Source organism: Citrus clementina, unplaced genomic scaffold (assembly GCF_000493195.1).
Source record: "Citrus clementina cultivar Clemenules unplaced genomic scaffold, Citrus_clementina_v1.0 scaffold_5, whole genome shotgun sequence".
Classification (NCBI taxonomy): Eukaryota; Viridiplantae; Streptophyta; class Magnoliopsida; order Sapindales; family Rutaceae; genus Citrus; species Citrus x clementina.
Window position 1 is genome coordinate 40,634,696 of NW_006262201.1, and position 14,849 is coordinate 40,649,544.

The window sequence follows — 14,849 nt, forward strand, 5'->3', positions numbered from 1 at the left end:
TGTCTCTATGTGGAACATGTCATGTATGGTAGGTGTTAAGTACTTTTACTTGCACTGCCAGTCCCCCCTTTACTAATAATAACAAGGGAAAGAAAGCCTCAACCAGAACGACATTCCTTTTGCGTGCGGATGTAGCTAAGTGTGTGAGAGCATCTTTGTTGATATATTAATGTTTCTATATGTGGATTTTTGAGTGGGTCTCGCATGATAGGTGTTAAGACACTTTTACTTGCACTGTCTGTTAGTGTAAGGTTTTGTTATTTGATATTTTCAAACCATGCATTTCGATATTTCTGTCTGGCATTTACAACCTTATTTTAAACCTTTTTGGCGAGAGATTCTTGTAAATTTCTTCTTAATATTATCTCAAGCAGCTGAGTTTAGATTTTATTGTGATTTGGCTTTGGGCAAAGCTTGGGAGTTTGGATGTTAATACAAAATTCTTCTTTTGTTTACTAAAATTTCACAATTGATATAATGAATAATATTGGAAATAATTTTGGGGCTTGAGCTGCAGCAACAGCAAACTCCGATTTTTTGCCATGACGAATCCTTTGGGCACATTATTGAATTCTTTTAGTCTTGAAGCAGAGGCTGCTGAGGCTAGGCCTTCTCCGGTTTTGGGATCCGAGGTTCTATTCATAAGTGGTCGTGTTTATAACTGATCCATGATTCCATGTAAATTTCACGACAACTTTTTATCTTAATTATTATCATTTTTCCAATTTTCTTTTGCATTGAAGATTGATTACTCAGTGAGAAATTATACACTATGTAGCGGCATTTAAACTCGTTTTAAAAATCTTGAAAGTTAATTTTTATTAATCAGATATAATCATGATTTGTTTGCGCCTTGCGGCGATGTTTCTTATTGCTCCGGATTTGTGGAAGACTCCGTGGATAAACAAGGCTGAAGCGCTTTACGATGACTCACTCTCGGTCGTGCACCAAGGATGGTTCTTACACTTAATAATCGAATTGCATAAATTTATATACATATATATGCGATATGTTATTAAAGTAACAGTGTAGTTGGCTTATTTACAGTAATGGTATATTTTGACAGTATTAAAATTTGATTATTAAACTTTTTAAAAATTGATTATTAAACCGTAAAAAAAAAAAGGGACGCAAAGAAAATGTAGATGTAACGTGGTCGGTATATTTATTAATGAAAGAAAAATCGAGACGGTGGTGTAGGTAATCAATCAGTCTACGGTAATCTAGGATGGTTAAGTTCAATTCAGGTGCCGGCTGCCAAGAATTTTAACAGGAATCATTTAAAGATCCCATGCGCGGGCAAGCCAACGATGGAGAACGCAAGACATTGGAGTATTATTTACGGACCTTAGATATGAGTTCTGGAAGTCATTGCTAACTTTGAAGCCACGGTGGTAAAACTTGTCCTCAGCAAAGAAAAGTACTGACCGGTAACACGCGTCCGGTTCACAATGCAGACGGACCCACACGCTGGGAGAAACTAAACCCTCACGGCCTCACGTGAGGTCCTTGTGTGGCAATGAACGTTGTAAAAAGAAGACCAACCTCTCCAAGAAAAAGATGACTATCCCATGTAGCGCCAAATGTTGCGGATCTTCTTTTCTCACATACCGCCCGGCGCCCGCCATGCAGGGACAGTGATGGTTACTGTGTATATAAACAAACAACTGCAAGCACGTTACAAATGAAATCTTTAAAGCTCAACCTTAATTGATTAATTAATATTTAATTCCAGCTACAAATGGCAACCACTAGGTTAACGTTGCCCTCGACCTCGAGGTACATACTTCCTTTCTCGTGTTCTTCATTTAAAACAGTGAGGTATTTGAGTAACTCCGGGTTTAATACCGGGGAGAATAGATCAGTTTACAGTGATCCTGGTCAGAGGAAATCAGCGGCGCCCATTAAGTTTAAGGCGTCCGCGGCCGCCTCAGATAGTCTTATGATCACAGCAAAGACAGAGGTTGGTCGAGGAATTGACCTGTCCTCTCTGCTTGCAAATGTTACTCGTGCTGCGCTTAAGTTCTTAAGGCCAAGGCCATCTGTGAATCCAACATCTTCCAGCTCACACATTCAGAGGTTCATTGAAAGGGTAAATATATACATTACATAATTTATTCATGCATCGTCTTTCTGTTTATATATATATATTACATCATACACAACTACGTTTAGGATTCCTAGTGTTTGGCTCTTGATGATGACAGGCCATCGATCTTAAAGCTTTGATAAAAATAATTACGGTAATGTGCTTATATTTTATTCTCTATTGCAATCCGTTCAGGTTATAATTGATTGTCGATTCTTTACATTCTTTGCTGTTGCGGGATCCTTACTCGGCTATATATTGTGTTTTCTGGAGGTAATAATTAACGTTTTCTGCTTTTATTTTATATAAGGAACAAATAATTGGTAAAAATTAACAGGACTTGTCTTAATTATTTATGTGTGCGCGCGCGCGCGCGTGTGTAGACAGAGAGAGAGAGGGAGAGATACCATAATGAGAAAGATCACTTACATTATTTGTACTGCAGGGTTGCTTTCTTCTTTTAGAGTCATATTTCAAGTTCTTTAACTCGTTATCTCAAAAGGCAAATCAAGCACATATAATGCATCTAGTGATAGAGGCCATAGGTATCTCTCGATCTCTCTCTGTATTTACTTTGTTTCTTAGATGAGAGAACATGTAAGTCTAGATAGTTTCATTACTAAACTAATATATGTCCATATCTATATTATGCAGACATGTTCTTGGTAGGGACTGCCCTCCTTATTTTTGGGGTAGGATTGTATGCCATGTTTGTGGGATCAAAGAATATAAAGGAAAAATCTTCACAGATACCTGGATCAAATTTATTTGGTCTCTTCTACTTGAAGGTAAATTAATTAATTAATTTGCCCAACTCTTTTGCTCCAACATCACAAAATTTGCATGTTTCTTTGTTGAAGTTGTTAAAAGGTTTGTGTGCGTATCCTCTTTCAGACTCCTCCAAAATGGGTGGAAATGGGATCGGTTTCGCAAGCCCAATCAAGAATTGGGCACGCCGTGATGATGGTACTTCAAGTGGAAGTGTTAGAAAAGTTCAACAGTATACCTGTAGTAACAAGTCTGGATCTTGTTTGCTTTGCTGGAGCTGCATTACTTTCCTCAGCTTGCATATTCCTTCTCTCAAGGCTTTCTGCTAGCATCACTGCTTCGTAGGATAGGTATGGTAGCACATGGATATTGTCGGTTGGACATTAAAAACAAATAAAAAAGGAAGTATACTGTATACATACCCCTAGGTTCTTCACTTTTCTAATCTTTTATACTTTCCCGCAAGTTCTTTTCTTCCTGTACCACTCCATTCCGTCCGTAGCATATGTTTCTGTCCTTGTGGTCGTGGTGCCTTCTTGCTGTTCAAATTCTATTTTGAAAGTGTATCCAAGACCAAGAGATAATAAAAGAAGCAAATTTTTTACTTCTTATTTAAGCTCGGCTATTTTAATTTTCATTTCCTCATTTTGTCGCGTTTTGTCCCAGCTTACTCTTTGATTCTGGACATGTTTCTGTAAAGAATTCTTATAAAGCTTAAGCCAGCAAGAGATAATGATGAAAATATTAACGGAGGAGAAACAGTTGACAATATAACTCCCACCGTTGACATAAGTAAACATATATTCCGGGGGCTTACACACGCCAGATGCAATTTGAAAAGAGACGATTGAATCAGAGGCCTTTGAAGGGTTTGTGTTTTTTCATCAACCAAAGGAAACACGGGGCAAGAAACAATAGAGGAGGCAAGAATCTGAACAACGATCACAGCATATCCCGTAAATGATACAACTATTGGGAGGTCGACTGACACGATTGCGACTAGTGGTACCGTTAAATTGTTCAATAAATCGACTTAGAGGGGGGGTGGGGGGGGGGGTGGTAGGAGGAGGAACTGTTGAAGAAGAAGTAATTACAGCGGGCTATTGCAGCTCTTTACTCGAAGTACTAAAGATTGTACAAGTATTTTGCATTTTTACATGGAAGCTAAAAGATCTCTCATTTCTGCCACAGAAGGAATGGTCTCGTTGGGGTACACCTTGGCAACAAGTTGTGCAAAACTGTCATACTTGTCTAGAAACTCCTTCTGTCAAATTTAGCAAAGCAATTTCAATATTATAAATTTCAGACGCAAGAATAAATAAATAAAAACAGGAAGGTAGGAGGCATAAAAGGAGGCTTCTTCAGCTGAACTGTTTGCACACAGAATACTCCTATGTTGCATTACCTCACATTTATCAAGGCCCAAAAAGTAAAACACATAAAAGAATGCAGATTAAAGCAGTCAGCTTACCTTGCATTTATCCCATAAAGAAGGTAATAATTCTTCTGAAGTTAGGTTCTTCTGTAACTTCTTATACATGGCAGCAATAGATTTGTCAACCTGTGTCAAATAAGTCAAATTACTTTTACGTCCCTGGGACGAAGAACAAAATATTCTGGAGATATTTACTGACATACCCCAGATAAACTGGATTTTAACATCTTCCGCAAATCCATTTTTGACAATCCAAGCTGGAAAGGGATCTGAAATTTGATCCAAAAAACTTACATAAGGCCAAGCTTTCAGCAATGCATTACTGGTATATAAAATTCTGTTTATCTGCAAACACAACTACTAGGCACTACTGCCATAGTTAGAATTACAGTAGAGCTTCTCAACATATGGTATATCAAAAACTGCACCAACACAGCAGAAAACTTCTGTCAAAACACAAATTTAAAAGTCAACATTCTATACTAGGCATCATGCTAAACCAGACATTTCAATGTTGGGAAATCCAGGAATCTGATATGGTATAATGGGTTTACTAGTTAAACAAGGCATGCAATTACCAGTCAAGAGACTTGAGACAAGCTCTACAACTCCGTATATGCACACTCTTTCGATTCAACCCTACAGATCTATCAAACTTAAGATGCTTGCAATTAGGTTATGATCTCCTGACAGAAAAATGAATTTCACTTTTGACATGGAAATAAGATATAGAACACTGCAACTTTCTGAAATCCAGAGAGAGATACAGCGATAAGGCCCAAGACGATGATAAGTATATTTATTATGATTTTATTTCTATGAAACTAATATGATTATGATCAACAATTTACTAACCTCTTCTGGTGTGATTGTGTACATCAAATCCTCGATCTTTCTTGCAAATTGGAAAAGTCGCTCAAATTGCTGTAAAGGACCAACTTTATTATGACATCCGACATGATATAAAATCAGAGGATGCATCGGATAACAGAAAAGCTTATCAAACTCTCATGCAATATTTCGCAGTTTCCACAACAGGGGGAGAGAGGGAGGTTGATTACTTACATAATATATAATCATGCTGATATGACGTGTACAAGCCTGTTCATAAGCTTCGCTTGCCTGGTGATAAAATTTGGCTAGAGTGGGCACAACATTTGCTAGGTCATATAAGCTGCAGGTAGTTGCTTCTGGTCAGCAGAATGAACAGAGTAATGGATTTATATTTGAAAGAGTAAAACCAAGTTCTGCTTGCTTTTTTCAGAATCACTAACAAGATCAATTTTAAATCCATGAAATTGCCAAAAGAAAAGAAAATACCTATTCTGAAATGCTGCGTAGTTCTCTAAAAGAAAAATATCAGCATATTTTGGATCTGTTTGTGCAATTTTCTCCAAAGTCACAAACATTATGCTAACCTGTGAAGCAATAATTAGAATGTAAATCTAAACCCTCAACTAACTTCAGAATGTAAACAACATTTGTTTTTTCCCTTTTCTTTTGGGGACAAGAAACTCGAAAATGTATTAATAAAGATTTAAAACAGATAGAGGACCAGCTGCCCACTAAGAAACAAAATGCAAACAACAGATGGACAAGGATTTCTCCATAGTTCCAGCAAAAGACTTGAATATAAACTCTCTCAATGATTCCCTCAAATCTGGGACATTTCTCAGGGTAAATCAACATTCAATTATAATAACACAAGAAGACCAAGAAATAAAATACAATATATTTCCATTCAATTAAATGCAATTACAAATTCTTATTGGAACTAAAAAACCTATGGCCTAAGCAGTCATTCTAAAGGTTCTATTCAATATGTCATGCACCCAAAATCAGACTCAAGTTGGTCAATGTTTCATTTAGATCTAGATGCTTTATCTGTTGTAGACCACAGACCATACAAACAAAGCTTATGAGATACAGGTTAAGGTAGTCCACAACTAAGATTTCTGGTTACAGAATGCACTCAAATGTTTTCCTATACCTTGGCTGATTGACCATTATGCTAATCCAAATTATATCAACAAAACCACTGTACCACCCACTGAAAAGAAAAAGCCCACCCTAAATCAGCATTACTTTGTCTGAAACTACTGAACTCCGTCACATCTATTTAGCTATTTAATACAGTCACATAATAGTGCACAAAGCACAACACCCTCATCAAATCAACAACTAAAAGGAGTGCTTTAAAAGATGTACTCACAAATTTTGTGTATGCCTGATCAACCAAATCCCTAGATTGTCCCTGAATATACTGCTCCATTCGGGTAGCAAGAGTTGCAAATCTGTACAAAAGTAAAAATATTAATGTAATCTCAAACCAAAAACTTTAGTACAAATAAACACATCAAGAGAGCATGGAAGAAGAATATTGAATATAGCTTCAGTGAAAAATAAAATTTGCTAAAAATATAAAGGTAAAGTATGCAACATCTTGAACAGCTTCTATTGTTTGCACAGGACAATCTGGAGAGGGTCTTAGCACCACTCCAAACACCAATTTTTGCTTTGCTGCATCAGCATTGCACTGGCTTTTCATTTTTCTTTTATCATTCATTCATTCATTCATTTATATCTTTGACAAACTGCATTAGAAACAAAAAATTCAAAAGCAATGTGCAGAACATTAGGGTCCACAGCCCAATACGTGTAGGCTCCCAAACATGCGGTGCGTTTGAGACCATTATTTAAAACTAAATTACTAGACCTATAACTCATGAGATCCATCAGTCACAATGGCATACAAACATTCTTCAGATTACGGCAATAGCCAGCCAATTATTGCATATGTACATAATCTGCAAGCTGACTTAAAAGCTGTCGTCCCATAACAGTTTTCCTGTGCATGCCACAACATGTAACTTGAAAGTGGATGATAGGTATCTGAATGATTGAGGAAACTGTCAACACGTAACCATTCATAACAGCATCATGCATTCAGCACAACTCATGGGACCTTTGATTCACAGTCCTCAAGAACTTAAATCCATAAATCAAAAGACACTAGTGTCTTAGTTAATCTCCTTTCCCTGTCTCATCAATGTTGGGCAAATCTATCCCTCATAACAATTTGTTGTACAAAATGACCAAGATCAAATTCAAAAATTAAGAGCATCGGCCTGTAAGATCCAGAGTACCTTGGGATGTATGATAAGACGCCCATCTGCCGTACGTTACGCTCATTTCTTTCGATTTGGTGACAAGCTTCATCAACAAACTGCACAAATCATGAATGAAATTAGTTAGCATCATAGAAATCTTTATGCATATAGCAATTGCTTTCTTTCGGTAATAGCGAAAACATACACGACCAAACTGCATAGATATTCTTGACTCGAGGTCACCAAGTAACAGACGAACAAATCCTGCTGCATCAGCTTTCTGGCCAGAAAGATAGCGCTCTGTAATCCCATGCATTGATATGCAGCGGAGAGGGTCAATTTTGTACGCCCAATCCACCACAGCATAAAAGTCTTCCTAAAATTCAAAGAACAAAAGTTGGCACCTTCTGCTAGTCAAACAGGAACTATCAACGTAAAATAGGAAGTTCAACTCTGGAAGACTGATAAATATGCATATGCACGCACGCCCACACACGCGCATGCAGAGGAGAAGCAAGCCACCAAAATTTCAATAAAAAAATTTCCAGAGTCTAAGATGTCCTTGACTCTCCAAAGTTCAAGGAAACTCTTTCAATTGGAAAACAGCACAGCAAAGAGATATTAGAAATATGAAAACATAGGAAACATTTTTCACGCATTACCTGGATGCCATTGAGCAACTCCTGGAGAGCTTCATTTAACGTCGCTAGATCTGCTGAGTTTTTATCTAGAAAATCAAAGCAGATTACTCAATTGCCACAGCATGAAATCTATCCATGAGAGGCAGAACCCTGTGACATACATTACTGACACAAATAAACTTTATACAAGCATATTAAGGGGGGAAAAAAGATTACCAGCTTTGCTGTCATTCTCATCTATGTCCATAATGCCCAAGTCATCGTCGTTGGTGTCGTCATCACTTCTATTACCATTAGGAACACCTCCTGGAGAAACAAGTGTAGGAACTTCAAAGCACATGAAGTGTGCAAAGAAAGAACTCTGCAATTTGAGCCATGAAGAAGAAAACTGTTAATAAAAAGTGATAACATCTAGCTCAGAGTATGTGATAAAATAGAACATTGACCTCGTCCACAAGGAGAGGAATAAAAATCGTCAGCATTTTGGCATATGCATCAGAAACTGGAGAAGTGTCTGAATGTCCACCATGACCAGATCCCGAGGAACCTTCAAGCCAGACAGATGGATTTCTTGATGCTTTTGTACTTGCACGAAGCTCATTTGCAAATTCACGAGCCTGTTGTTGCATAAATTAAGATTTTGAGCCATGTGTTTAAACTTAAAGCAGCTTCACAGGGTATTAGACTATAATGAGGCCAAAAGTCTTAAGAGAGATTCACGACATGATTAACCATTTTAAACCATTAGAGATGGATTAGAGCCAAGATTAAGTATGTTCCATAGAGTTTGCTTTCCTTTTGGGTGGCAGAAAGAGGGTATTTCAGGGTTACATGCATAGATGTACAAAGAAGATGGGACTTATTGGATGCATCAGTCATAATATTAGTAATAATGTTGCTAGAGTTCATCTGGAAGTGCTTTTAGTTATTGATCATGAATTAATTTACCAAAAAACATCAAAAGAACTAGAAGAAGAAGATAAATAAATATTTCTCAGCATTCACAAAAGGCTAAATGGATGCTTTGCAGTACAAGGATCCTCATCCAATAATAGTGCAACAACTACTATTTTTTGTATACTTTTAATTACAACCCATAACCAAAATAAAAGAACCCAAGGGTACATGGTTATCACCAAACAAATACATGTCATACCCATATAAATTATTTCAAGCTATTTGAAAGAAAGTTCGTGGTGCCTAACCTCCCGGCGAAGAAGCAAGTTCAGGGAGCTACAATAAGCTTTCCTCAAAGTACCCAAGCACTTCTTATCAAGACTCTGAAAATGGGAAGAGAAAATGATTAAAAAGGAAACCAGTGATACACATTATCACAAGTGCATGTGTACAAATACAACCAAGTGCGCAATCAGGATTGTGCATCGTTTGACCTTTAAATGTTGCAGAAGGCGAGCATATGTCCTGCATTTATATCGCAAGTCAGCATGATCAGGTCTCTTCAGTTGTCCTCGCTGTTTGCAAGCAAATAAGCAAGTTAGAAGTTGATAAATTTTATCAACAGAGCAAGCATAAAGCTGAAAGTTACCTGAGAAAAGTAACTCTTGTCACTTATCATGAAGTCTACCAAACTAGCAAAGTAGTTCCTCAAGAATTCAGAAGCTCTCCGAACAAATGTGGTCTTTAATTTTTCAAGTTCTGCCCGTTTCTCTCTGACCTGTAAGCATTTCAGCAAGTGCTTTCAGAAATAGACACATCCGTACAAACCAAAAACTTCTAAATAGACATCTTAATCAGGCAAAGAGAGCTCTTCAATTGATATTTCTGGTTCACACTAGCAGAAAATTAGAATGAAAACATAAGTTATACAGCTGCCCATAATTATTTACCCATAAGTTCCACAACCCGTACGCATATTGTGGCAGCTATAACAAGTAGGTTGCGAAGACAAAGGTTAAACATGTAGTCAAACAGACATCTAAATAATAAACGAGACATTAGATATTGTGAATTCCAGTTCAAAAAGGAAACCAAAGCTGGCTCTAACATTTTGAGAGGAAAAGATGTTGGAGAACACAAGAATTGATATTGCCTTGCCGTATTAGTACAGGCATAAACCATAAAAGTAGAACTCCAGGCCGTAGATCATCAACTGATTGCATATTTGCATGGTAACCAGATCTTTTAAAGGAAAAAAAGAGACAAACAAAAGAAACAGAATACATACAGCTCGCATGTTTGCATAAATGGGATCCAGGTTAGGTACTTCAAGACCACGTAGCGCACCAGTTAACCACTCACATGCCTCGACATTTTGAAGCATGCGTGCCTCATCAAATGAACCTCCAGTTAGACATGCTGCATACTATAAAAGACAAAACATTGATAAGGAAAAACATTATGGTTTGCATAAATTCCTACATTTATATATTTTATGTTCACAACAGAAGTGGTTGATACCATACCTCTGAAGGTACACGCAATCGTTCAAGCAGTCTATCTAGCTCTTCAATAAGTGATTTGTTATTTACAGATTGCATCTCCAATTTGTTATTGCGGGTTTCTATCTGGATAGTATGAACACAAAAAATTACAAGCAAACATAAACTGAGATCAGGTGCTCAACCTAAAAATGCAAAGTATCCAGAACAGTCCTCCAATCATCTATTTTGACTTTTGAGAACAAAAATCTTTACTACCAAATAAAGAGAACTATCAACAACACGCTTAGATGTCACATTGAATATTGACATATACTCTTCAAATTTTATGCTTATGGAGAATAAAATAATTAGAAAGACAACTAGTAATTTTACATATGGAAATCATTCTTGCAGTTGTCTTGCTCAACCCACAACCCATAACCCTTCCCAATAAAAAAGGGCAAAATTCACCAATAACTAAAAATGTGACTGTCTCTGAGATAACTGCAAATTTGATCAACTCTGAGATAAGACAGACTGAAATGACAAAGGTAAAGTTGCTTTTTCAAATAATGTAGTGACACAAGCGAAGTATTTTTTTTTTTTGGGGGGGGAAAGAATATGTGACCTACAGTTAAAACCCAATCAATAGGCAGGACCCTACAATCAGAATAATCACAATTTTGTACAGACAAGCCCTACCGATTCAATGTCTTCTCTCATGTGCCTAAGCTTTACATTGAAGATGCTCAACCATTCATCCATGTCATCAACACAATTTGTGGCCGCCTCAAGCCCTTGCAGTACCTGCAAGATCAAGAAACAACAATTAAGTTGCAAATATGTTTGTCACAGGAAAGGATTCTTAAGAAGGTTTTTTTTTCTACTGTTATATGTAATGGTCCCACTCAATACCATAAGCCTATAACTGATGGTAGATCACTATCCAGCTTCAAAGACATCCTCCTTGGTTTCCCTTTAATTCCAAGATAAAGCCGTAAATGAAAGAGATTACCTCGTCTACCATTGGTTCACTTTCCAAAATGGCGTGCACATTTGCTGCTTCCAAAGCAAGAAGCTCTCGCTTCAACCTTTCAGAAAATGCCTCTGCTTCACCAATACCCATGACATAACTGCATAACATATTTGCTCAGACACATCATAGCTATCTAAAATGAGTTTAGCTATCGGGACATAAAGGGTGATGCAAGAACTGCAGTAACTTGGTTTCAGTTTCAATAATACAGCAGATTAAGATCCAAAATCATTAGAAAGAGATTAGTAGTACAGTGCAAGTCTCACTTTGTTTCTCCAGTTTGTTTGAACATATATACATCTCTAACTATAGTTTTTCATATATTCACGTTTTGTAAAGATACTTCTCCCACTATGGTCTTATTTTGTTAAAACTACATCTCAACCTGACTTAGGAGCTTCTGAAGCAAAGGAAAAAAGTGAAACACATACGTTCCCAGAAGAGCTTCCATGTCCTCTTCCTCTGCTTGGGAGACAAGTTCTCTTTCAACAGTCACCTTCAAATCACTCTCTGTCACAGTAGCTGCAACAGGCCCATCTTGCTGATTTCTTTGAGTAGTAACTGTAGGGTTATTTTCCTGCATCCAATTTGAGAGTTAGAGTAGCAAAATCAATCACAGACAATATTTTAAGCGACTTCTGCGATCACAACACATAACCAAGGGAATTTAAACATATCGCCAAGGATAGTGCACACCAGATTAACCCATCATTGCATATTGTCGTTCCAATTAATGAACATATGTACATAGTACATGTTAAGAAGAGATCAAGCGACAAATAGAACATGTAAACAACCACTGACACAATAAGAGAAGCAAGCCAGGTTCTTATTTAAACGGAAGCCAAAACAAGAAAAGGTAAATGACAATCCTCACTGTAGGACCCCTGGGAACTGCAGTCCAATTCAATTTGAAATACCACATGTACCTGGCTTGATTTCTTGCATACTGAAGGTTCATTATTTTATCAAACTATTATAAACCCTGTGACACTTTACCATTGAAGCAAATCTACCATATGTGAGGAAGGAGTTCAACTCTGATTGCCCCCCCCCCCCCCCCAACAAAAAAAAAATCTATTATTTCAACATTCATAGCACTAAGGATAAAACTAGCTAAATGTTCGATAGAACCCAAAAGATTCTGATACACAAATTCCCATCATAATGCAATATTTTCTCGTACCAACAGCTACAAACATACTAACTGTCCATTAATAAGATAAATCAAAAATCAAATAGAAATACATGAATTATCAAGGTAAAAGAAAGATCAAAATATGCACCTTAGCCCAAAGAGCCATCTCCACAACATCTATACCAACAACTTTGGGAAGGCGACCAAGAACATCTTTACATATATTAAGAATGCAAAGCAAAAGGCGGTTCCTGCAAAGCAGGAAAAAAAATTAAGAGAAAAAAATGTAGCTGTTTGAAGTTCCCCAGGTAAAAGAAAAACAGAAATTACCTATCATCAATGTTTCGCATGGTCCACTGGGGTGGAGCAACACTCTTGCCTCTGAGGTTATCAAATCCCTATAAGAATTACAGTCGGGCAGGAAGAAAAATTCGTAACTTCCAGAAGGAGGGAAAAAAAGAAAAGAAAAGATATTTCCATATATAAATATTAGATAAGGCATTACCAGGGTAAACGTACACCCACTGGGGTCATTAGTTATAACCTCCACTTTTGACAGATGCTTAAGCTTATACAGTTTTGCAGGCTGTGAAAGACATTTTCAGCAGTATCAGCATTTAAAACAAGCATCATACATATATGTTCTACATATAATTCACTAATAGAAACTCAATGCTTTGATGATAGGATATCATAATGTCTCACTTCCCATATCAACCTGTATTCTTTACTAAGATATATGCATTGGGGAATCCTTAAAAATTCATTCTTTCCATAATGTCCTAGCTAGTGTCATCGAAAGGAAACCTGAGCTTCAATATCATATAAAAAACCTATTTTTGACATCTGATAAGCATAAAATTCTAGCTTAGCCCAGTAAGAATACTACCAAGTCAGCTCTATGGTCAAGATAAGGATACCCGCCCCAAATGTTGTATATTAGTAAAGACATTTTTTCGGCTATCATTAAATTAAGATTCATGTACCAAACTAATGTTAAAATTTATTCAATGTTCTTTGCTATAAATTGATATAAATGCTTGGAAAACAAAAATACCTCAAGAACTCCTCCAGTGGAATATTTTAAAACTCGAAGAAAAGCTTTGGTCCGCTGACCCTTGGCTTTTGCTGCACAGGCAACATGTTATCACAGATGATGCCACATAAATAATGTATCACTAAATGGTCTAAGGAATCAATTAAAAGCCCCAAGGAAAACAAGAAAAAGCTGCAATGATATTTAACTTTCAAGGCTAAATGAGAAGAAGGGGATTTTCATAAGAGGGTGTTGCTGTTCTCTAAACCACAAAATCAAGAAGCATCAGAGATGACGATATGACCCTCCAAATTGGCAAGATTATATTGAACCCAGCTTATCCTACAGTCACCGCAATAAAGACTAGGACACAAATATCCTTTGCTTTTTTACCAATGTCAGAACTACAATTTTTTTTTTTAAAAAGTTCAAAATCTCAATCACCACAAAGTAACTGATGATGAATCTGAAAACCTAACAAGGCATAAAATCTAGCTGAATTCTGACTGAGTCTAGTTTCATCAAAATTTCAAAGGCGTGTCCCGGTAACTTCACATTTCTTGAATTCGAACTAATACTACTAATCCAGGTCATCATCAACACATCAATTGTCAGAATACAATAGAACATTTCTCTAACCAAAAAAGCAAAAACAATGCTGAATGAGAACAGATCAGAACAATGAAACCAAATTTGATAGCTAGAAAAGAAAGTAAGCGTACTGGAGAGTGCGAGTACTCTCGGTTTAGCCATGTTGCGACCTAATTTGCCAGATTTTCCCCACATCCCTCGGCCTTTAGCGACGCGAATCGACATGACGATCTTCTGCTTTGTGCCTTCAATTGCAGCCTCGCAAGCTCGACGAAGCTCCTCGTCATCGGCGCTCGACTTTGCCATTTCTTCTTGGGCCTAATCACAGCGTCACAGATTCTAACGATGCAAGAGAGAGAGGATAGAGATCAGCGAAGCTCACACGGTGCGTGAATTTTTTTGCATTTTAACTGTTAACAGACGCCGACCGTCTAAATAGAAAAATAAAAATAAAAATAATGCGAAAAATATTTTGATTTTTGAGTGCATGGAATGGAATTGTCACACGGTTTGATTTTTCTGTTTTGATAAGATTCGACCCGCCCCGATGATCCGGGTTTGAAATATATAATATTTATGGATTTTCAATTAAAATTAAAAATACTTTAGGTAATTGTTTGCCAG

General features: G+C 37.0%; 2 protein-coding genes across 3 annotated transcripts; one reads left to right on the forward strand and one right to left on the reverse strand.

Annotated features, from left to right (window-relative positions):
• The first annotated feature begins 1,527 nt into the window (after positions 1 to 1,527).
• On the forward strand, positions 1,528 to 3,908 carry LOC18042217. The gene is made up of 5 exons (XM_006434842.2): positions 1,528 to 2,092; positions 2,285 to 2,362; positions 2,535 to 2,634; positions 2,744 to 2,877; positions 2,984 to 3,908. The coding sequence occupies exons 1-5, from the start codon at positions 1,742 to 1,744 to the stop codon at positions 3,200 to 3,202; spliced, it is 882 nt and encodes a 293-aa protein (XP_006434905.1). The 5' UTR covers positions 1,528 to 1,741; the 3' UTR covers positions 3,203 to 3,908.
• Positions 3,902 to 14,782, reverse strand: LOC18041580 (exocyst complex component SEC3A). Of its 2 annotated transcripts, XM_006434844.2 has the most exons (25): positions 14,357 to 14,782; positions 13,656 to 13,726; positions 13,104 to 13,184; positions 12,929 to 12,996; positions 12,747 to 12,849; positions 11,892 to 12,037; positions 11,440 to 11,557; positions 11,127 to 11,231; positions 10,467 to 10,568; positions 10,229 to 10,366; positions 9,590 to 9,718; positions 9,435 to 9,515; positions 9,249 to 9,323; positions 8,490 to 8,660; positions 8,260 to 8,404; positions 8,065 to 8,129; positions 7,608 to 7,778; positions 7,439 to 7,518; positions 6,505 to 6,586; positions 5,613 to 5,710; positions 5,358 to 5,466; positions 5,148 to 5,216; positions 4,496 to 4,561; positions 4,329 to 4,418; positions 3,902 to 4,121 (listed from the first exon to the last, which is right to left on the reverse strand). In XM_006434844.2, exons 1-25 carry the CDS (start codon positions 14,529 to 14,531, stop codon positions 4,011 to 4,013), a joined length of 2,649 nt encoding a protein of 882 aa, XP_006434907.1. In that variant the 5' UTR covers positions 14,532 to 14,782; the 3' UTR covers positions 3,902 to 4,010. The 2 variants fall into 2 exon arrangements, with proteins under 2 accessions (XP_006434907.1, XP_024039045.1); XM_024183277.1 differs by lacking the exon at positions 14,357 to 14,782 and having other exon boundaries at positions 12,747 to 12,811.
• Between the last annotated feature and the right edge of the window lie 67 nt (positions 14,783 to 14,849).